The 23,157-nt window shown below is 34.7% G+C and overlaps 1 protein-coding gene across 6 annotated transcripts in view; it reads right to left on the bottom strand.

Annotated features, from left to right (window-relative positions):
• LOC136040881 (potassium voltage-gated channel protein Shaw-like) overlaps positions 1-23,157 on the bottom strand; it is a 187,767-nt gene that overhangs the window by 98,693 nt on the left and 65,917 nt on the right. For all 6 annotated transcript variants that reach the window (XM_065725284.1, XM_065725287.1, XM_065725283.1 and 3 more), the window contains one exon: positions 10,433-10,693. In XM_065725284.1, coding sequence (XP_065581356.1) covers positions 10,433-10,693 — 261 coding nt within the window. The remainder of the gene's footprint in view (positions 1-10,432; positions 10,694-23,157) is intronic.

Below are 23,157 nucleotides of genomic sequence, written 5' to 3'. Positions count from 1 at the left end.
ACCCCCTTCACCTCTACCCTAGTTCAATTCAACCCCCCTAACAGGTTAGTTTGAATGGGGAGAAGGGTAAACCGGTTGTGGTTAACCATATCTAAAGGAAACATGGTAACAAAATAAACATGGCAATATTAGATCCTTTATTTTATGCTCTTTCCAAATGGTTGGTTGTCTGATCACGTACCCTCCCCCTCTGATGGTCCTAGATATAGCCCTAGGATAAAAAAAAATAAAAGAAAGCACATAATCAGTCAATTTCTTTCTTTATAACTGCTACATCTTTCTATTAATCAGTTTTTATTTCTTCTTTCACATTGTGAAAATTGTCACATAATGAAATCATATTGTGAAAGCATTTCAAATAATATTTGTGTATAATAATTGTATTGGAGTCTCTTGGCGGGAGGCTTTTCATGGGTCAAGAATCCTAGAAAACCGATTAACAAAGAAGATGTAATGTATCATGAGATAAATAGCAGTGGAGAAATATATATTATTAGGCTTATATCTGAGACCATCAGGGGAAGGGAAGAGCAGTGGTGTCGTTGAGGAGGGGAAAGGGAGGGGGCAGTTGTCCCCCAATAGTTTAGAGAAAAAATTATTCAGTAGCTTTAAAACTGTTGCTCCTTTTAAGTTTAAACTTCGTTCTTTGCTTGATCAGATAATTATTTTTTATAGAACTTGGTAAATAGCAAGTGCCATAAATTCTGTCGGTCTGTCGGTCCCAGTTTTGCTGGTTTAGGCACTTCCAGATAAGCTAGGATGATGAAATTTGGCAGGCGTATAAGGGACCAAACCAGATGAAATTGTAAATTGAACAAAATGAGTTTCGTGAGGAGAAAAATCAATGTACAAATTTCAAAAAGAGAAAAATCGATATGCACTAAGTTTCACGACGAAAAACTAGTACACAACAAGTTCCACGAACAAAAATCAGCACGTACCAAGTTCTATGAGCGAAACCAGTTTTACGAGGAGAAAATCAATGTACAAGTTTCCCGAGGAGAGAAACATAGATTCAACAAGTCTTACGAACAAAAATCAGCACACAACAAGCTCCAGGAACAAAAATCAGCTCACAACAAGTTCCATGAACAAAATCAGCTTCTTGATGAGAAATATGAATGTAAAACCTTTCACGATGAGAAAAACCAATATTCAAGAAATTTCACTAACAAAAAAAATCAACACGCAAGAAGCTCCATGAGCAAAATCAGTTTCTTGAAGAGAAAAAAAATCAATGTACAAGTTGCAAAAAGAGATAAAATGAACATGGTACAAGTTTCACGAGCGAAAAATCACCACGTAACAAGTTCAGTGAACAAAATCAGCAAGAAGAAAGCTCCATGAAGAAAATCAGTTTCACGACGAGACAAATAAATGTAAAATGTTCACGGAGAGAAAAATGAACGTACAACGAGTTTCACGAACACAGATTAGAGTGCAACAAATTCAACGAATAAAATAAGCCAGCAGCAAGTTTCATGTGCAAAATTTGCTTCACGAGGAGAAAAATCAATGCACAAGTTATGCAAAGAGAAAAAAACAACAAGCAACAAGTTTCAAGAACAAAAATCACCCCGCAAAAAGTTCTAAGGACAAAACATCAGATCACAACAAGTTTCATGGACAAAATAAGTTTCACGAGGAGAAAAATAAATGTTCTATATCCACGAAGAAACAAAATCAATATGTGACAAGTTTCACGAACCAAAAACAGCACGCAACAAGTTCCAAAATTAAAAATCAGTATGCAATAAGTTCTATGAACAAAATCAGTTCCACGAAGAGAAAACCTAATTTAAAAGTTTTACGAAGACACAAATCATGAGCAGCAAATTCCACAAGAAAAAGAAATAGTGCCCAATAAGTTCCACAACGAAAATCAGGACGCAAAACTTCTATGAACAAAATCAGCAAGAAACAAGCTCCCTGAGCAAAATCAGTTTCACGAGGAGAAAAATAAACGTTTTATTTTCACGAAGAAAAAAATCAATATGTAACCAGTTTCAAAAACCAAAATCAGCACACAACAATTTCCACGAATAAAAATCAGTGTGCAACAAGTTCCAAGAATTAAATCAGTTTCACTAGGAAAAAACCTAATTTAAAAGTTTCACGAAGAGAAAAATCATGAGCGACAAATTCCACTAACAAAAGAAATTAGTACCCAATAAGTCAAGCAGTTCGTGGTAACGAACTGTAGTAAGGAACGACCCGGCTCAATAGTAAACAAAACTCTAAAAATCAGAATTTTGATGCTAAAAGATACATCAAAAGAATTGGATTTTCATTCTGATTTTAAATATATAAGTTTCACCAAATTTAATCTCTGTCATCAAAAGTTACGAGCCTGAGAAAATTTACCTTATTTTGGAAAATAGGAAGAAACACACCCTAAAAGTCATAGAATCTTAACGAAAATCACAGCATCGAATTCAGCATATAAGAGAACCCTATAGCAAAAATTTGAAGCTCCTATCTACAAAAATGTGGAATTTCCTATGTTTTGCCAGAAGACAGATCACGGGTGCGTGTTTATTTGTTGTTTTTTTTTTCTTTCCCCCAGGGGTCATCGTATCAACCACGTGGTCCTAGAGTGTCGCAAGAGGGCTCATTCTTATGGAAATGAAAAGTTCTAGTGCCCTTTTTAAGTGACCAAAAAAATTGGAGGGCACCTAGGCCCCTTCCCACGCTCATTTTTTTCCCAAAGTCAACGGAACAAAATTTTGAGATAGTCATTTTGTTTCTCATAGTAGAAAACCATAGTAACTATGTCTTTGGGGATACTTACTCCATCAAAGTCCCTGGGGGAGGGGCTGCCAGTTATAAACTTTGACCAGTGTTTACATACAGTAATGGTTATTGGGAATTGTACAGACGTTTTCAGGGGGATTCTTTTGGTTTTGGGTGTTGTGTTGAGGGGAGGGGGCTATGTGGGGGTATATTTCCTTGGAGGAATATGTCATGGGGGAAGAGAAACTCAAGGAAAATGGCGGAGGATTTTCTAGCATTAATATAAAAAAAACAATGAAAAAATAAACATGAAAAAGTTTTTTCAATTGAAAATAAGGAGTAGCATCAAAACTTAAAACAAACAGAGATTATTAAGCATATGAGGGGTTCTAAAAATACATTAGCACAAAGAGCGAGGCATTTAGGAGAAGATAAATGCATCGCTCTTTATGCTAAAGTATTTTTAGTAATTTCAACTACTTATTCTATGGCCTTTCTGATTCAGGGTTCATTCTTAAAGAATTGGGACAAAATTTACGATTTAGTATAAAGAGCGAGGTATTAACAAGGAGACAAACCCCCTCATATACATAATAAAAATATAAGAATATAAAAGTTTTTTACGTAAGTTAATTCTTAAGTTACGAATATTTTTTACTAATAAAAATCTTCGTTAAAAATTAAAAGTTCTAGTTGCCTTTTTAAGTAACCGAAAAATTGGAGGGCAACTACACCTCCTTCCCCACTCTTTATTTCTCAAAATCGTCTGATTAAAATTAAGAGAAAGCCATTTAGCCGAAAAGAGAATTAGTATGCAAACTTCATTTTAATAATTTATGTGCAGAGAGCCAAAATCAAACATGCATTAATTCAAAAACGTTCAGAAATTAAATAAGAAAACCTAGTTTTTTAACTGAAAGTAAGGAGCGACATTAAAACTTAAAACGAACAAAAATTACTCTGTAGATAAAATGGGTTCTCTCCTCCGCAATCCCTCGCTCTTTACGCTAAAGTTTGACTCTTTGCCACAATTCTAATTTTTAAAACAATTAAAAACTTTAGCGTAAAGAGCGAGGATTGCGGAGGGGAAAACCCATTTCATATACAGAGTAATTTCTGTTCGTTTTAAGTTTTAATGTCGCTCCTTGCTTTCAGTTAAAAAAAATACGTTTTTTTATTTATCCACAAACAAAAATCAGGACGCAAAAATTTTATGAATAAAATCAGCAAGAAACAAGCTCCCTGGAAAAAATCAGTTTCACGAGGAGACAAATCAAAGTAAAAGTTTCACGAATCGAAAAATGAAAATGCAACAAGTTTCACGAACAAAGATCGGAGTACCACGAATTCCACGAATAACATCAGCACACATGCAAGTTTCATTCTTTTTAACATCAGCAAGTTTCATGAACAAAATATGTTTCATGAGGATAAAAATAAATGCACAAGTTTTGCGAAGAGAAAAAACAACATGCAGCAAGTTTCAAGAACAGAAATCACCAAGCAACAAGCTTTAAGGAAAAAACATCAGAACACAACAAGTTCCATAAACAAAATAATTTTCACGGAGAGAAAAATCAATTTACCGGTTTAACGAAGAAAAAATCAATATGCACAAGTTTCAAGAACCAATATCAGCACGCAAAAAGTTCTACAAAAAAAATCAGCACGCAACAAATTTCATTAACAAAATCAGTTTCAAGAGTGGAAAAATCAATTTAAAAATTTCACGAAGAGAAAAATCATGAGCAATAAGTTCCATAACCAAAACAAATTAATGCCCAATAAGTTCCACAAACAAAAATAAGCATGCAATAAATTCTGTGGGCAAAATCAGTTTCTTGATGATAAAAATCAATATAAAAGTTTCACGAAGAGAAAATCAACATGCTACAAGTTCAATGACCAAAATGATTTTCAAAAGGAGTAGCATCAACATGCAACAAGTTTCACGAACAAAAAAAATCAGCACGCAATAAGTTCTAAAAATAAAATCAACACGCAACAAGTTCCATGAGCAGAATAAGCAGGCAATAAGTTCCATGAAAAAAATCAGTTTCACAAAGAGAAAAATCGATGTACAAGTCTCACAAAGAGAAAAAAAACATGCAAGAAGTTTCACGAACAAAAATTAGCACGCAACCAGTTCAAATAAAAACAACGGTCATTTTTTATGTTGATAACTATTTTTGGAGGGGAATATGTTTAAACAACCCTTATGTGTGATAATATGCGCCAGAAAGGCGCATTTCTCTGATTTACTTGCTGTTAGTTTTTTTCTGTTAATTTTTTTTCTGTCTTCTTCTTGTCTTTTTCCTCTTTCTCTTTTTTTCCTTTCTTCCTTCATCAGTTGAGCTTCCTTTGTATTGAGTAGCGTGATATGAATGTGGTTTTAATTAGCTGAGGGTGATAACCTCGCTTGCCCTTACAAGCTTATTGCCTTTCTTGGCAGGCGAATGGCGAATAGTGTTTGTTTTCTTTTCTTAATAAATGTATATATCTCTAAGATGTTGTCGGGGCTGGTACATTGTGCCATGTTCGTCTCAATAGCTAGGAGTCTTCAGAAGAAACGCTAATGGGAATTTTTTCACTAGGTTTAAACGATCAATTCTTGTGTAAACGAACGTTTTTGCACTAAAATGCTCGAAAAAATGTCAGATAATGCTTGCTAGAGGGTGTCGTTTGTCATCCATTGAGTGTCCTAAACTTGAAATTGTCATGGAAAATCGCAATTTAGCAACGAAATGGTAAGTTTCCACTGTTAAAAAAATCCAATGTTCATTTTTTTAGTTTCTAAATTTATTTCGAGGGAAAAATGTTGAAAAAACTCTTAGGAGTGATAGTAAGCACCAGAAGAGTGGCATCGGAGGCTTGTATATTGTGCCACGCTGGCCTCGGTTGCTAGGAGTCATCAGTGGAAACGCTAAAGGAGACTTTTGTCATTAAGTTTAAACGATCATTTCTAGCGTAAACGAATATTTTTGTATCAAAATGGCCGTAAAATGTCATATATATGATAGTGCTTGCCAGAGGGTATCTTCTGTCATCCGGTGATTGTCACGGGCAGGGAATTGAGAGAAACGATACCAAAAAAAAATTAAAGTATATAGAACATAGTCACAAGTGTTGTGCCCTCATTCTCCTCTATTTTGAGCAAACTTTGATCTTTTTTAGAAAAACTCCCTAAACATTCTGTAATAAGGAGTATTTTCCTATGTCTTGATCAAGTTTATATCTTTTTCTAAGAGAACATCTAAGAAGGACCCATCTAAGAAGAAACATCTAAGAAGGGTTTTAAATACCCTTCTAAGGCAGTACTTAGCTAGCAGGTGCACTTCACATGCAACCAAACTCTAGTAATCGCCTTTTTCTTCAGCATCTCAATTATTCCAGTCATAGGAACACGTAATCAAAACCTTAATCATTCTAGCAAGCGAAACATCGAAACTCTCCACGTGTGGAATCGATTATTTTGTAGAATCTATTTCCTAAATGATATTATTAGAAATTATTGCTGGTCCAGCTATCTAGGGGCCAGTTCCATTGCGTGAAAATGGCCCTTTTGAATCCTATTGGGGTGAAAATCATTAGAATATAAAGGTTCCCTGGAAAAAAAACACCTTGAAAGAAAAAAAATCCGGTAACATCGATATGCGTACCGTCCTTACGCAACATGCCACTTGTGCGCTGTCGTTGGGTAACAGCCACATGTGTCCCTCGTCATTACGTAAAACCTACCCGTAAGATTGTGCCACATCCCCCATGTGCACAATAATTACGTAATAACCGTTGTGTGTGCTGCAATTACGTGATATTTCACGTTTATGCCGCCTTTACGTGACACCCACGTATGCACTGCCATTACGTAACATCCAGGTATGCATAGCCATTACGTAATACCCACGTATGCGCCGTTTTCAGTCACCATCAGGGGTTCCCCATGGGTCCTAAGTCTATTATGTCACGCGAGATTGCGTCACTCCCAACACATCAATCAAGTCACGCAAGATTACGTCATCCTTAACTTAGGAAAACATTCCATATGACGTAACAAACACTTAGGTCTTGAAGAAATTTAAAAAAAAGTGTGTGAATCGAGATTCGAAGGGATAGGGATGTTGTCGGATTCGTTGAGGTCTCATTACTGTCACTTTTCACCAAAGCAGTGCTTTTCCTCGTTTTTTTTTGCATCCAGGTTTTGCCATACATTTCTTAAGCAAAGGATTTTCCCCAAAGCAAAGGATTTACATGTTTACACATGTTCCATGATTTCACATTTAGTTCTTTTGTATAAATGTTTTATATGAATTTCTTTCGTTTTTGTTACATTTGATGTTAATTGACATTTTTGAAAGTAGTTTACAGAGTGTCTTTGGTCAATAGTAAAGAAAAAACAATAACCACTAGATTTTGAGAGTTCATGATGGACACGTTTTATCTAAAAGTAGCACACATTTGGACTGTCATTGGACAGATTCAAGGAGCAAAAAATTGGCAACCTTGGGCTATAGTTACTTTATTAACACCATAAAACAAATCTTTTTGAGAACGGTTAAGGAAGTTATAGCCTACAGTTAACGATAAATTCACCATATGCAGGTTAAACCCCTTCAAAAATTGTTTCATTTGCATATTAACGTGAGGATCCTCAGATAAATGCACTTTTTGGCACACATATACAATAATGTAGTTAATTTCAAATGTTAGGGTCTTAGGTTAAACCCTTCAAAATTTCTTTATAACTATATTGATGCTGAGGATCACTGTATATAAATTTAGACAGTATAATCACTACTAAATAATACTTCGCTACTACAGTCTTGGCACGTATAAAAGCTATACCCATTTCCTCGCCCATCAGCAATTCAGTGTATATCTCTCTGTCAGTGATGATCAGTCAGTAATGGTGACGAGAATTTGTATGATTCATAATTTGAAAGCAGAAAGAAATTGGGTGTATCGGCGAGATGGTTCGCATGTTATATAATCATTCAAAACACAATTGTGATAAGTTCCGGTTTCTGTTTAGCGAAACCAGATGATTTAATTTGTTGTCGAGTGAAATGGGCTTGATCCCGTAAAAGGCCAAATACTACCCTTGAATTTATTCACTACAATCATAAGAAAAAGTTCCATAAGAAAACTTCATAAGAAAAGCAAAAATACAGAGTAACAATATAACTTTAAACGAAGAGAAATTATTACCTAAACGAGGTGAGCTACTCTAACCTCAACCCCTTCCAATCCCGCCCTTTACGCTAGAGCTGCCTTCATTGTCCAGTTTTTTAAGAACTACTGCTCAAACACAAGGTCCGTTGAATTTGTGCAAGAAGTTCGGGTAGATTTGCATTTATAATGTTATATTGTTTCTTTTTAATACCACGCCAATGTTAGCCCCAAAATTCATGGAAGGCTACCATTCCCTCAACTATGATTTTTAGAATAAGAAATTAGCTAGTCCATAGCAATGCTGCTGGAAAGAGTTCACATTTAGAATGTGAACTAATTAGATAAGACTAATTAGAGTTAGAACTAATTAGAATTTTCACATTTAGAATGTGAAAAGAATTCACATGTATCTTTCGAAACAAAAAATAATTATCAAAGATAAAGTATCGCCTCCACAATTAGAGGGTGGCTTTTGCCCTTTCAAACTCTTAATGTGAGTTTCTTTCCGTATATTCTGTCCAAAACTAAGCATAACTATCAAAGATGAACTATCACCTCAACAATACGAGGGTAACTTTCTTCACCTCAATTTCTTACCGAGTTTCTATTTCTTAGGAGTATACATGCAGAGTATCGGGAGTACAGGCTTCATCAGTGCCCTAGTGCTTGGCAGCCTTGTATGTATTTGGTTCTCTAATTACGCTTTAGCATAATTACCATGTTATTCTTTAGTTTTAAGTCATGAGATATCAAATCAGCTATTTAAATTGAATTAACAAATTCTGGTATAAATTCAATTCTTCTTTCTGTTATTGCAGGAAAGAATCGATAATTTTATAGTATTTGTTTTCGTCTATGACTCGATGTGATTTTCAATGTTGCTTCTCTTCTAACCACAGATTTTATTTACAATTCAAAATGAATATTGTTGCTTTTCTTTTAACCGTGGATTTTATTGTCCATTGTCTCAATTTGGGATTCGGTGTGATGCCTGTTGTTGCACGTCTTCTAACCGAAGATCTCGTTTGCACTTCCTTTTAGCGCATCATTCCCTAAATCAAATTTTCCTGCATTTTGCTTTAGCTGTTCGGATTCATTCGAAATAATATGTAGTCTCGCATGACGTCGCAGATACCAAAAAAATTTCTTTCCCAGTTTACCCAAGTAGTTATATTTTTGCTTTAATGGTATTGCTACATAATTCAGCAACAGCTAGGAGCGTTCCAATGCCTGTAACTTCTGAAATATTGAAATTACGCATTAGCAAAATCATCGTTTCATTCTTCAGCTTCAAGTCTAAGGCTAAAAAGTAAGCAGTTTCAAATTTTAATATGAATCCATTTCCTCCTTCCTAATTATCCTTTACAGGCGCCAAAATAACACGTTCCTTATTGCATTGTTATTAAATAAATTTGCTGAATTACCAAAAGGATCTTTCAAGAAACGATTAAAAAGTTATATAATGGAATCTGCTTGCAAGATCGGATAGTAAAAATTTTAATTTTATATTTTATTTTGGCCTCACTCCACTTACTCCACCTGCAATACCCTCATTAAAGATACTATTTTTGATGAATTAGTGGTTCCTTTTTTGTTTGTTCTGTATCAATGAGGATTGTTAATTTTTGTTTATGTTTTGCCCAGTAGTCGAGCTTGTCTCTCCATTTGGGCAAGTCGAAGATTTTGATGAATATGAATTTTTGAATAAATGAATCTGAATCTGAATTGTAATTTCTGAAATATCTAAAATACGCAATGGCAGTTTGCAACGCAATGTCATTTCCGCTGTTCCTTTTTTCATACCGTTTTCTTTAGCTGTTCAGGATCATTTGTCATTTTGTGTAATTTTGCACGTGTAATCGGGGTCGCCACCTGTAGCAAGAAAATCCTATTCTAGCACTATTTCATCAAGTGTAGCACGGTAGCATGTTACCGCTTCTACTGCTGCGAATGCAGCAAGCACGGTCTAAAGACAAAAAAGAAACCGCGAAATTTGAAACAAACAAAAGCTATTACTGATAAAGTCATATTCAGTTAACTTGCAAAAGAAGCTCAGTGACAAACTTGACTTTGCTAGTCAGGGCTCAAGAGACTATTTGTGGTAAATAACGAACGCAGTGACAACCTTAACTTTGCTACTCAGAGCTCAAGAGATTATTCGTGGTAAATAACCAAGCTTAGTGACAACCTTGATCTTGTTAGGCAGGGCTTAATAAATTATCCGTGGTAAATAGCGAATTACAACTTAAACTCTTAAATTTCACAGTAATAAAACTTGGACTATACACCTGTGGTCGGTGCGACCATAGATATGAGGCTGTGGAGATGGTAAATTTAAAATTTTAATATCTAACTTTGACTCCTTGTAGTTTTGAAGGAACAAATCCATCTTTTAATTCTCGAAGGCCACATTCCAGTCACAAAGCCTTAATTTTCAGTGCCAACGTCTACTTACGTAAGTTAGAGCAGATTTCACCCCCAAAAATCAGACCCCGAATTAAAACAACAAAACTTAATTTATTCAACTCACCTTACTTGGACAGACGATAAATCTTATGACAAACTCGAAAGTGAACCAAATATTACAAGCTAACTCCACATAAAAGAAGGCAACATGGGGGTCGGTTCGAACCTTGTCAACAGTCCACGTACTGGGTATGTAAGTCCCGTTACCAAGCACGCCTTGAATTGTCACGTTTTTTAGTACAGGTACTCTCAAATCGGGATGAGTCTTGAGGCAAAAGGACAATATGGAGACACAGATGAAAAAAACGGAGATCACTCCTACAACCTGAAAGGAATAAAAATCTTAATTTTTTCGTTGATTGGATTTATGCTGAATTTTGAAAATGATAAGTGTAGGTGTATAATACTTTCCAAAAGTGATCTACAGCCGAACCTAAGGCCTTAAAAGTTTACCCTAGGGGTAAGTTGCCCCTTAATCCCCCTAGTATGCCATAGACCTTGCTATTTTCAGGCTCATGCATCTACATACACATAACATAGCAATTTAGGAGAGTGATAATTTTCTTATATGGGGGAGGGGGCAAAAGAAAGTAGGTCTCCCCCGAATGGAACAGGAATATGTTATACGAAATTATTTATAGCAAATTGGTACTTTGCGAGAAGAAATAAAGAATGAGATTCTGAATCGATTGGAATGGAGGAGGAGTGTGAGCAGCTGGATCATGCTAAGCTTGTGCTGCAGTGACTTGTTAGTAGTAGTGGCTATTATACACCATTTGGTTTGTGCAGGAAAATTTTCTTCGCATAAAAGATACAGAAAAAATTAGGATATCAATAGCTCCATGTCCCAATTATTTTCGTAAAGAGATATGAAGATATAACGCCTTTTTGTGAAAAAACTAAAAAATCTAAATATTTATTGAATTATATGGCTGCCATCTGTCGAAACATCTGCTCATGTATTCAATAAATAATAATAATAATAATTTATTTGTTACCCGCTTGTTTTGACAAATTTAAGCGGAGTAAAAACATTAAGGAAAGAGAAACAAAATAACACAAACAATACAATTAATACAGTCTAATCAAAGGGTGGTAAGGACCCAAGCGTTGACAGGCCTCAGCACCTAATCTAGCATAGAGTTTTTTAATAAACAAAAATAATATCAGTGGCAAAAAACTTTCTGATAATCTTCTGATTTCTGTAAGAACGCGGCAGATACAATAGATATTTACAATAACGAAAATCAGAACTCTTATACCTTGCAAATCTTGATTATTAAAAACGGGCGCAAACCGGAAAGAAACAATATAGAATGATTGCAATATGTAGAATAAAGTCTGGATAAAGCCTTTCGTGAAAATCTGCCTCGGTTCGGGACAATTTTCGCGTACCCAATTTTAATCATAAAGCCCCAAATGAATTTTGTTTTTGTTTTGTTTTTTAATGGGGGGAAAGAATGAAGATACGGAAATTTCAGTAATTTTCCGTCCATTTTCTTCTCGTCTTTGCCACTCCATTTTTTTTTGTGCACGTGGATATAAGCTTTTGTAATTCTAATTTGCACGTACTAGGCTTTGGCTGGTACGCCGCTGAATTTGCCTTCTCACCGTGTAACTGAATTTGCCGTGGTGAAATTTATGAGAAAGATCTCTGACTTCAGAAATTGATTTTTATGAAATCCTTTCTAAAGTGAAATTTTTATGAAAGCCTTTCTAAAGTGAAGATTGAAGTTAAAACTTAAAACGATCAAAAATTACTGCTTCACAGTAAGTGCAGCATATTTTTGAAAAATATTTCAATTAAACTGGCTTGTGATATTTCGCTACATTTTTAAGATTGGACTAGCACTTTACTGAAAACACAAAACCAACGCAACAAAACAGGGTTGGAAGCATAAAAATCCTCAAATATTCTGAAGAAAAAAAGGACTAATATATAAAGTTCTCAGGTATTTTACTGGCCATGAAATCAACAATTTTTTTCGAAACAATGCTTCGACATTTAATGTTCAAAACACTACTGTTGTTGATGATATCAGTGATTTTAACGCTCTAAATAAAAGCCATATTTACACTCTTCCCTAGATTACGTGGTTAATCTCAATTCCTCCTGGAAAAATCACTTACCACGGTTGACAATAACATCATTTTGTCTGAGCTCTAATACCTAAGTGAATGCCTAATCTCGTCGAATTTTATTCCATAGAGGGTTTTCAGCAGTTTTATCTCTACTTGCTGTTAACGTACAACTTCCTTTTATTTATCTCTCACCCTTGACAACATTAACAAATGGGGAATGGAAACGTGCGGAGAGACTCTTTTGCTTATTTATTCTCTACTTCATGAGAATAGAAGAAAAAAGAACAATAACTATCCCCTGATTATAGATACCAAATTCACTCACAGACAGGGTTGCCACCTTTGTGATTTCGACTTTGTTCAGTGTTGTTTTTTCTCCCAGTTTTCTTTTCCTGTTTTCACCATAGACATTTTTTCAATGGGTTATCACTTGACATTTGTGGTCTTTGTAGTTTAGATGTTTTAAAATTTGTAAACTTCGTAAGAATAAAAGGAAAAAGAGCAATAAATGATTATAGATACCAAACGTACTCGCCGACAGGGTTGCCACTCTTGTGATTTTAATTATTTTTAGTGTGTTTTTTTTCTCAAAGTTTTCTTTTCCATTTTTTTACCATGGTAATTTTTTCAATGAGTTATTATTTGACATTTGTTATCTTTGTAGTTTAGATGTTTTAAAAATCTTAAACTTCGTGAGAATAAAAGGAAAAAGAGCAAAAGCTATCCCTTGATTATAGATACCAACTGCTCTCACAGACAGGGTTGCCACCTTTGTGATTTCGACTTTGTTCAGTGTTGTTTTTTCTCCCAGTTTTCTTTTCCCGTTTTCACCATAGACATTTTTTTTCAATGGGTTATCACTTGACATTTGTGGTCTTTGTAGTTTAGATGTTTTAAAATTTGTAAACTTCGTAAGAATAAAAGGAAAAAGAGCAATAAATGATTATAGATACCAAACGTACTCGCCGACAGGGTTACCACTCTTGTGATTTTAACTATTTTCAGTGTGTTTTTTTTTCTCAAAGTTTTCTTTTCCATTTTTTTACCATAGTAATTTTTTCAATGAGTTATCATTTGACATTTGTTATCTTTGTAGTTTAGATGTTTTAAAAATCTTAAACTTCGTGAGAATAAAAGGAAAAAGAGCAAAAACTATCCCTTGATTATAGATACCAACTGCTCTCACAGACAGGGTTGCCACCTTTGTGATTTCGACTTTTTTCAGTTTTTTTTCTCTCAGTTTTCTTCTCCTTTTTTACCATAGCAATATTTTCAATGATTTATCATTTGACATTTGTGGTCTTAGTAGTTTAGATGTTTTAAAATTTGTAAGCTTCATGAGAATAAAAGAAAAAAGAGCAATAACTGTCCCTTGATTATAGATACCACATGTACTCACGGACAGTGTTGCCAAGCTTGCGATTTTGACTGTTTTGAGTGTTTTTTTTCTCCCAGTTTTGTCTTCCATTTTTTTACCATAGCGTTTTTTTCAACGAGTTACTATTTGACGTTTTTTGTCTTTGTAGTTTAGATGTTTCAAAAATTTTGAACTTCATGGGAATAGAAGGAAATGGAGCAATAACTATTCCTTGATCATAGATACCAAATGTACTCGAAGACAGGGTTGCCACCCTTGTGACTTTGACTGTTTTCAGTGTTTTTTCTCCTAGTTTTCTTCCCCCATTTTTTTATCATAGTCCTTTTTTCAATAAGATATTATTTGACATTTCTTGTCTTTGTAGTTTAGATGTTTTAAAAATTCTATACTTCATGAGAATAGAAGGAAATAGAGCAATAACTATCCCTTGATTATAGATACCAAATGCATTCACAGACAGGGTTGCCACATCTGTGATTTTGACTGTTTTCAGTGGGGTTTTTACTCCCGGTTTTCTTTTCCTTTTTTTTACCATAGCCATTTTTTCATTGAGTTATCATTTGACATTTGTTATTTTTGTAGTTGAGATGTTTTAAATTTGTAAACTTCATATGAATAGAAGGAAAAACAGCAATAAATGATTATAGATACCAAATTAACTCGTAGACAGGGTTGCCACTCTTGTGATTTTGACTGTTTTCAGTATTTTTTTTCTCCCACTTTTCTTTCCCTGTTTTTTACCATAGCTCTTTTTTCAACTAGTTATCATTTTTTGTCTTTACAGTTTAGATGTTTCTAAAATTTTAAACTTCGTGAGAATAGAAGGAAATAGAGCAATAACTATCCCTTGATTATAGATATCAAATGCACTTACATACAGGTTTGCTACCCTTGTGTTGCAGTGGTTCTTCCTCTCAGTTTTCTTTTTTTTTTTACCACGGTCATTTTTGTTCAATGAGTTATTATTTAAAAAATTTTGTCTGTGATTTGAATACTTTATAATCTTAATAATACAATCTTATAATCTCAAAGTTCTTTATAATCTTTATAATCTTAAAGCCACTTTTCGGGTCCCAAGGTTAATGCATCAATTTGAAATGCTTAAGGTGGAAGCCTTTTAGAAAGTTAGCTATATGCTTGTGATTTGTCCCACGACTCGTAGACTATTGATCATAATTCATTTTTAAATTTGTATCTAAGCTAGTTGCAGACTTCATGATCCTGGTGGACAGGAAGGCATTATTATTGTCAGAGGGCCACATTTGTGCTCAAAATGCTATAAATTTTAACATTTAAAAACTGACATTTTTTTCTGGTAATACCTATGTTTTTATCTTCTATCCTTGTCCCTAGGGAGAGGATATTTAATACAGTTTTTTGTGTATAAATATTTTTTGTAAGCTCCACTTACATGCTGGGAGTTAGCGAAATGGAGCAAGTATACGCTTAAAGCTTTGAAGAGTTGGAATGGGATGCTGTTACGTAGTCTCAAGACAATGGTCACTATGGAACCTCCAAAGACCTCCAAAGCAAAGCAATCTCCCAAAGTTACTCTGGTGTCAATTAGTGCAGATCCTCTAAACTAATCTACACTAACCCTTTACAAAACCTCTGGTTCCGCATGAAGTATGCTAAACATTTGTCTTCGGCAGTGGTTCCCAAGTGATTTTGTGCCGTGCCCCACCAAGATACCTTTAAAATCCTGATGCCCCTCTTGTGATATTTAAATTTTGTAATTCAAAGTTTTACAGCTATTCACCGGAAGGAAGCTGAAAAGGCCATTAACTTGGTATCTATTTTTGGGTAGTCCTCTAGGTATTTTTTATTAATGAAAGTATTGTCTGAAAACGACGCTTATTATATTTTACATGAACCCTCGTTTAACTGAATCTCTTGCTACTAGGCCCTCGTGCATCTAACCCAAGGTGTAACTGTACCACCGTGTTACCGAACCCCTGTGTAATTGAGGCCCCATGCGGCCGAAACCTCGTGCAACTGAACCAGTTTGCAAATGAACCCTCATTGAACTCAACCCCTGTGCAACAGAGCCCCCGTTTAACTGAACCCTCGTCTGGCTCAGCCTCTATTTAACTGAACCTTCGTGCTACTAAGCCCTCAAGCAACTCAAATACTGTTGACGTGAGCCTTCGTCCAACTACACCTCGTAAAACTTAACTTTCAAAAAATTCTACCCTCATTCAACTTTACTCAGAACTTTTCATGCCGTGGGCCCAAACACACTTGAAAGTCGTGGTTGCAGCAATAGTTGTACCCTAGTACAGAAAAAAAACTCACAGTAGTCAAAATCTTAAAGATACATTTAAAAAAACCGATTTCATAAGAAAAACTTGTCGTTTAATGCTGATTCAAGAATGATAGTTATTAAATAAATTACAATAAAAATTAATTTCTGGAAAAATCCTTGTAGCTTTAAGAAGAACCAGAAACACTGATAAGTCTCCCTTTTTTCTTTTATTTCTTGAGTACTGATGGTATATTAGAATATTTCAGAGAGCTGTTTAAAGTTAGTTGAAATCTAGTATTCAAATTTACACACTTTTTTAATTTCGTCGCGACAATACCGGATCCAGGGGGCACGCCCCCCTGAAGTAGTGAATGGTTTTTGATTGGGACCGCTTGCTCTGGTTTGAATTGGGACGAAAGTTTTTTTGTAATGGGTTTATAATAGTTGAGTTTTTAATAAGTTTTTTTTTTATAATTAAGACTGTATCTTTTTGCAAACAAGTTTGAAACAGGGTTTCAGTTACTTTTTACGGTCTCTGTTAGATTTTACTAACAGCCCATACCGCCAAAAAGTATTCAATTAAATTTAGGTTTATCAAGGAAATCTGTTCGTATTACCACAATAGCCAAGTGGTAGGCAAAAATCTTCATTTCGTAATAACAAGGAGATGAAATTTAAAAGCCTAACTTCTTTAGGCTGTCGACATGATATTTCCGGGTTGTGCTGTCACAAGCCGGGTTGTGGTATTTCCGGGTTGTGCTTTTCAGCCGGGTCGGCTGAAAAGCAGAATATTTACTTCTTTTTGCTGTCAAAATTTGTTTTCGAGTCTTTCTATGGCACTGAGGTGAAGAAACGGATATCATTACTTTTTTTGTCGGTCTGTTTTTTTTTTTGGGTTTGCCTTTTTTGCGAAGTGGGGTGGTTTTTACAACATTGTTGCTTTTGTAGGGGATTTTGTATAATAGAAATTAAATGTATGAGAGGTGCAAAAATTATTAGTTTAAGTTTTGGATTTTGGTGAGCAAATGGTGGCCACTTTAGTGCCTATTTTCAAGTAATTAAAGCTCAGCATTATACAACATATCACCCCCTCTGTTCATCCTAAAACATTAAAATAAGACGAAACTCTTTAGAACTTTAATAGAAGTTCGTATAAATATATACTTAAACCCAAGCATATGAGTCGAAATACTCTTTCAATGGTCGAATTAATCATTTAAGAAGAATAGATTTTCAAACAGTTGTTTAGAAAAGAAGGCAAATAATTATGTGTTGATTTTCTTTTTTTTTATCCAACTGTTATAGATGGGTCTCTGATTTCTCAGTTTGAATCAGTGGAAGGGCATCGTTTTTTTTTCTAACATTTACTAATAAAATATTGATAAACATAAATGTGGAAATTCACCCAACTTGAATTAACCACGGGAACGGAATGTAACTACAATATTACTTCATAATTTCTCACCTTCTCAATACCAACCAATCGCAAAATGTAGTTATGTTTTTGTTTAGGGGTTGCATATATTTGTCCATTAAATTGTCTAAACTGCTATATATACTGCTGAGGATTTTAATACATATTTTGATACATGCTATCCAATCATATTCCCATGATTAATTGTTTATAAAGCAAAAATGTCAATCTTTTATTTTTGTGCGTAACAGACATGTCGAGATTTAAATGTTCGAGTTGAATACCTGAAAATCTCAACATTAAAAAAAAAATTAACGAGAAATCTACCACAGCTTGAAACCCTGAGAGTTCAAATCACCAATCTATACCTATCAAATACAAAAATAACAAACACATAATTATTTGTTTTTTAAAGAGAAGTTATGTTCATACTTAGTTTGAAGCACATACCTACATGCATCTTTATTATAGTTCATGTATTTTTGACGATTCTGGGCTGTATTCGAATATCTTAGGATGAATAAAAGAGGAAATACTAACGAAGAGCTTTAAAATGAAAGAACTCCAGACTGACAGGACTAGCCATTATAAACGTTCACCGAAATATTGAGGTAGACATCGACCGTGTAATAAATAGATATGGCGGGAGTGGGAATATTGAAATAGACTTTTTCTTATAAAAATGTGAATTCTGTAATTAAAATGAAACATATCGACCATTAAAAGTGGAAAGATACATTGTTATGAAAAGTAAAATTTTGATTAGTCAATTTTTGAGATTTCGTCAAAGTTGACATTGTTTGTCAAACACTATTTTTAAAAAGAAACAGTGATTAGTTAATGCTTTATTGCCTATACTTAAAATTCTCGTATTTAAATGTCTTCTATTCATACCTATCTCTTCGTTCTGTTTTTCTTGTTACACCCCGAAAAGAACTAGTATTTAACATTAAGTAAATCGTTTATGAATATATCTTTATCGTGTCTTTGTATCTATATTCTCATTTCTATTCTTCATTACTATCATAGTTAATAAGCGCAGCCACTAAATTAGGCGACATGCTAAATGGTTTGACCTATGGAAATTGTCACAAGGGGTGCATGACCCCAAAAGATGGTTCGAGACCAATCTTTGTTTAAACAATAAAAAGCACAACTCACTCGCTATAGATGGCGAACAGCTTTTTTTTATGGCGGGATGATTTTAAAAGGGTACCATTATTTGTACCAATATTTTTATACCATTTTAATTTCAACAGACTTGTTAGAATGTTAACCCTCACCAGATTTTAAATTAAATTTACGACCATTTCCGCTACCTATCTATGAAGCATAACTGTCAAGGTTCCCTTTAAATTATGGGTATTTCTTTGTTCCCAAGTTTATCGAAGCAACCTATTATGCCCTCTCCCTAAAGAAATCCTGGATCAGCCCCTGGACGATACCATCATAAAATGTCACCGAAACCCAATTTTAGTAACATTTCTGAAGTGTAAAGGGTTGAAACCAAAGAAATCTCCATGATCAGGAATTCTTATGCTAGTGATTAAAATCCCTCTCTTGAATGCTTTCCAGCCCAGTCACCTTTGCAAGTCGAAAGCGAAACAAGTTTTGAAAAAAAAAAAACAGCCAAGGAAAAAAATTCATCCCAACGCGAAGGCGATTCGTTAACAATAGAAGCTATTTATTTTCATTTCACCAATTACAAAATATATTCTTGGAAATTAATAAAAAGTGCTTGACACCCGAGCGTGACTTCTTTTTCTGTCTATTTTTCCCCAGCACTAGCCGGTGACTGGAAAATCGTAGGGGCACTGAAAAAGATTATCTACTGAGGTTCTCGAAATTAGCCTTTTATTTTCCCCATCCCATAAAGACTTGCATCAACTGGTGACTGTTTTTTTTTTTAGATATCATACTTCGCCCAAAATTTCCAAATAAAAAGACAACTAGTTCGCTATTCAAGCATGTTTAAAAGCATAATAATCGCTACCGTCGAAATATTTTTTTGTAATTTTTTTTTTGCAGAAATTTTTTAGCCTCTAAAGTTTTGGTTTTTTCTTAATACCTCTAAATTTTTCTGCAAATCCTTTCTGACTTTTTCTATTTCTAGACGAGAGACTACATCCTATCCAAGTTTAACTCCGGCCAGAGTAAGAGCTATTTCTAATCTTAGAGCTAAGGCCCAAATTTAACGACCCTCCCTCCTCCCCATTCACTCATTAAATAGAAATAATTACAATATTTGACCAAATACAGGGAGAGAAGTAAAAATCTGATTATTTAAATAGAAACTTGGTAAAGTCCTACCTGAATGGAATTACTATTAACTAATCTAACTATGGGATAACTACTAGAATAACTATTAGCTAATAACTATACCTATTAACTATGCACGAAAAAATGCAGCAAGCATCCTGAAAGAGAATCGTTTTCTTTGGCTGTCAGGTTTGCCTGAAATTAGTTGCAATCGTGGTTCTGCTGGTTCTTTGTTTTCGGTACAAACTAGTTTAGCTTGCCCAAATGGGTAATAAAGTTATAAACTCCGAACGAAGCGAGAAACATATTTTGAATTTCTAACCAGCACAAGTTCAAACTTATTCTTAGGCCTTGGGTTGAGTTTAATAGAACAAGGCTTAATTTAAATATGGATGAGTTACATAAGGGTTAAGTCAAAAGAGGGTTGATAACCCTCTTTTGAATTAACATAAGGGGCTCCAGCAGAAAGAGGGTTTAGCTAAATGTACTCAGTCAAACGAGGGTTCAGTTAAAAGGGGTTGAGTCGCTCGTCGGCTGAGTTAAACAGGACGTAGCTAAGCATGGGTTCAGATCCACGAGGGCTAAGTCAAATAGGGTTAAGTTACCCACGGGTTGAGTTGCACAGGGTTCAGTTAGACAGGGTTGAGTTGAACGTGGTTTCCAATTAAACAGGGGTTCAGGTACACAAGAATTCAGTTAAAAGAAATTGAGTTGCACAGAAGTTAAGTTACATGTGTTCAGTTACACCCACGCCCCTTTTATACAATGTTTAACGTTACTGCAACACTATCATGTTATCTGTGCTCTTTGAATGCATTTGAATGTGACAGCATTCGCATGAAAAGAGTTTTTAAACAAAGGCACTCTAAAGTCGGCCAAAGAGTGCACGTCCTGTCCATCACCCTCCAAAATGTTGTCAAGCCCTACCGGTGGGGCATGTGTCCTATGTTGGGAATCACGGGTCTAGAGATTATTTTTGTCTCTTATGTGACTTTCTACGTTGAATGTGTTCTATCAAGAAAGCTGATAGAACAGATTTCTAAATTTCTCAACTTTTCATATTGAATAAAAAATTATTTAGGTTCACTGTTTGGGTTAAATAATTGTGTTGAATAAAAAAATCAATTTCTCTAGTTTTGTTTCAAACTATATTCCTTGGAATTCATCTTTCAAAATAAGGCATATAATACTATATAGAAAGACCCAGCTCGCTCTTTAGTCTCATGCCTGGTTCAAAAAATAGTTAGGGCTTTTCCCTTTTTTTTCTTCATACGCCAGGCCACCTTCTCCCGTTTACAAAACAATTGCAAAACAGACATTCTGATGAGAAATAGCTTTAAAAATACGAAAACACGACTATGACGCTAAAACCTTTTTGCAAACTAATCTCTATTAATAGTGTAATTTGTTTTTATTTTAAGTAAAATTTATCTTTGTAACTTACCGCCTTCTTAGTTATTATAATCGACTTATTTATTATAACACTTTCAACAAGAGATCTTATTACTTCACTCGCCGACAAAAAGACAGACTTTAATTAATTAAAATTTGCAGGTCTTTCATTCAAGCTTTCCAATTTGTTTATCCATCTATTTTCCCCGGGCAACTTATTCCGGAAACACAAATAAGCAAACAGTGTGAAAGACAAAAACTTGATACCTTCGGGAGATTATCAGTTGTGTCCCAGGTCATTTTTTCTAGCCTTAATGTTTGTATAGAAACTACTTTATGCAATATAGGCTTTCGAAATTACTTTCAGATTCTTTTTCCTTCATGCCTCAAATAAATTGAAAATGAAACAAAGGACTCTCGGATTTGTATAAAGCAAAACATCATCGTTAATGTATCTTTAGTGAGGTTTTGCCGGAAAAAAAGGAAAATCTCATGGACTTGGCAGGTGAGATCGATTTTAAATGGTTATGAGTTATCAGGTGTTTAAAATGAAGGGGTGGGAATAGAAATGGTGGTAGGAGATTTAGCAACGCTAGTGATTGATGATTAAGAAGATCAGGAGACTCAGGAATGGCGGTGTCAAGTCGCAGCCTCAATGTCACTCTGAGTCTACTGGTGATGGAGGAGGGTATAGGGTGATATATTTATTTCGAAGTGTGGTTATAAAGATATGAAGTTAAGTGGTAGATTTCAGGGTGGGGTGAACAAGAAAATGTTCAAAAATGCGCTGCTAAAATAATGAATGTTCTAAAATATGTTCTGAAATAATGTTCAAAAATGTTGAATGGAAAATGTAGAAAAAAGGGCGGTTCGCGGCTCTAGTTCCAAAATGCAAAAAAAAAAACTGTATGAAAGAATTCAAACTTGAAATCATATATTTTAGGGCCCTCGATTTATGGCCCTCGATTACGAATTAGCGGATTTAAGATAATATTTATTAAAGATGAAATCAAATCAGAGGTTTGTCCCAGTAAGGGGTCTCGAATAATTTTGAAACGATTAAATATATTACAAAATAAGTTAAATTGGGATTGATCCACAAATAATTTCTTATAGGCCAGGGAGGGGGGAAGTACTTAAAATAGTTTTGTGTGAATGAATTTGTTTTTCTATTTTGTACACGTTGTTGAATTTTTTTATATGTATGTTAACATTAGTATCTTATTTATTGCCATGGCCCTGTGGCTGCCTTCCATAATGCTTATCTATCTATCCTACGATTTTTTTATTTTATTATAGCTATATTGTAATGCAATTCAACCGAGGGAAAAAGAGGGTTCATATGTCAATTAAGGATTCCAAGTTTAATCAGCTTAATGGTTACTACCTATTCCGAGTTGAACTCTAAACTCTAAAGGTCAATAAGTCAATAGTCAACTAGTCAATAAGCTCGGTTGTTTTCAATCGAGGTCAACTAGTCAACTAGGTCAACTAGTCAATAAAACTAGGTAGCTGACTAGGTAACTAGTCAACAAAAGGTTAACTAGTCAATAAGCTCGGTTGTTTTCAATCGAGGTCAACTAGTCAACTAGGTCAACTAGTCAATAAAACTAGGTAGCTGACTAGGTAACTAGTCAACAAAAGGTTAACTAGTCAATAAGCTCGGTTGTTTTCAATCGAGGTCAACTAGTCAACTAGGTCAACTAGTCAATAAAACTAGGTAGCTGACTAGGTAACTAGTCAACAAAAGGTTAACTAGTCAATAAGCTCGGTTGTTTTCAACCGAGGTCAACTAGTCAACTAGGTCAACTAGTCAATAAAACTAGGTAGCTGACTAGGTAACTAGTCAACAAAAGGTTAACTAGTCAATAAGCTCGGTTGTTTTCAAGGTTAATTTTTCTTGTTCAGTTTATCTCCGTTTCGCCGTAGACGGTTGGCCGAAAAGGACAATCTTCGGCAATTTGTCATCCTTCATCCGCTGAACCTGCCCTAGCCATATCAACCTTTCTTTCAATATAT

Source organism: Artemia franciscana, chromosome 21 (assembly GCF_032884065.1).
Source record: "Artemia franciscana chromosome 21, ASM3288406v1, whole genome shotgun sequence".
Lineage (NCBI taxonomy): Eukaryota > Metazoa > Arthropoda > Branchiopoda > Anostraca > Artemiidae > Artemia > Artemia franciscana.
This window is presented reverse-complemented; position numbering and strand designations above follow the sequence as displayed.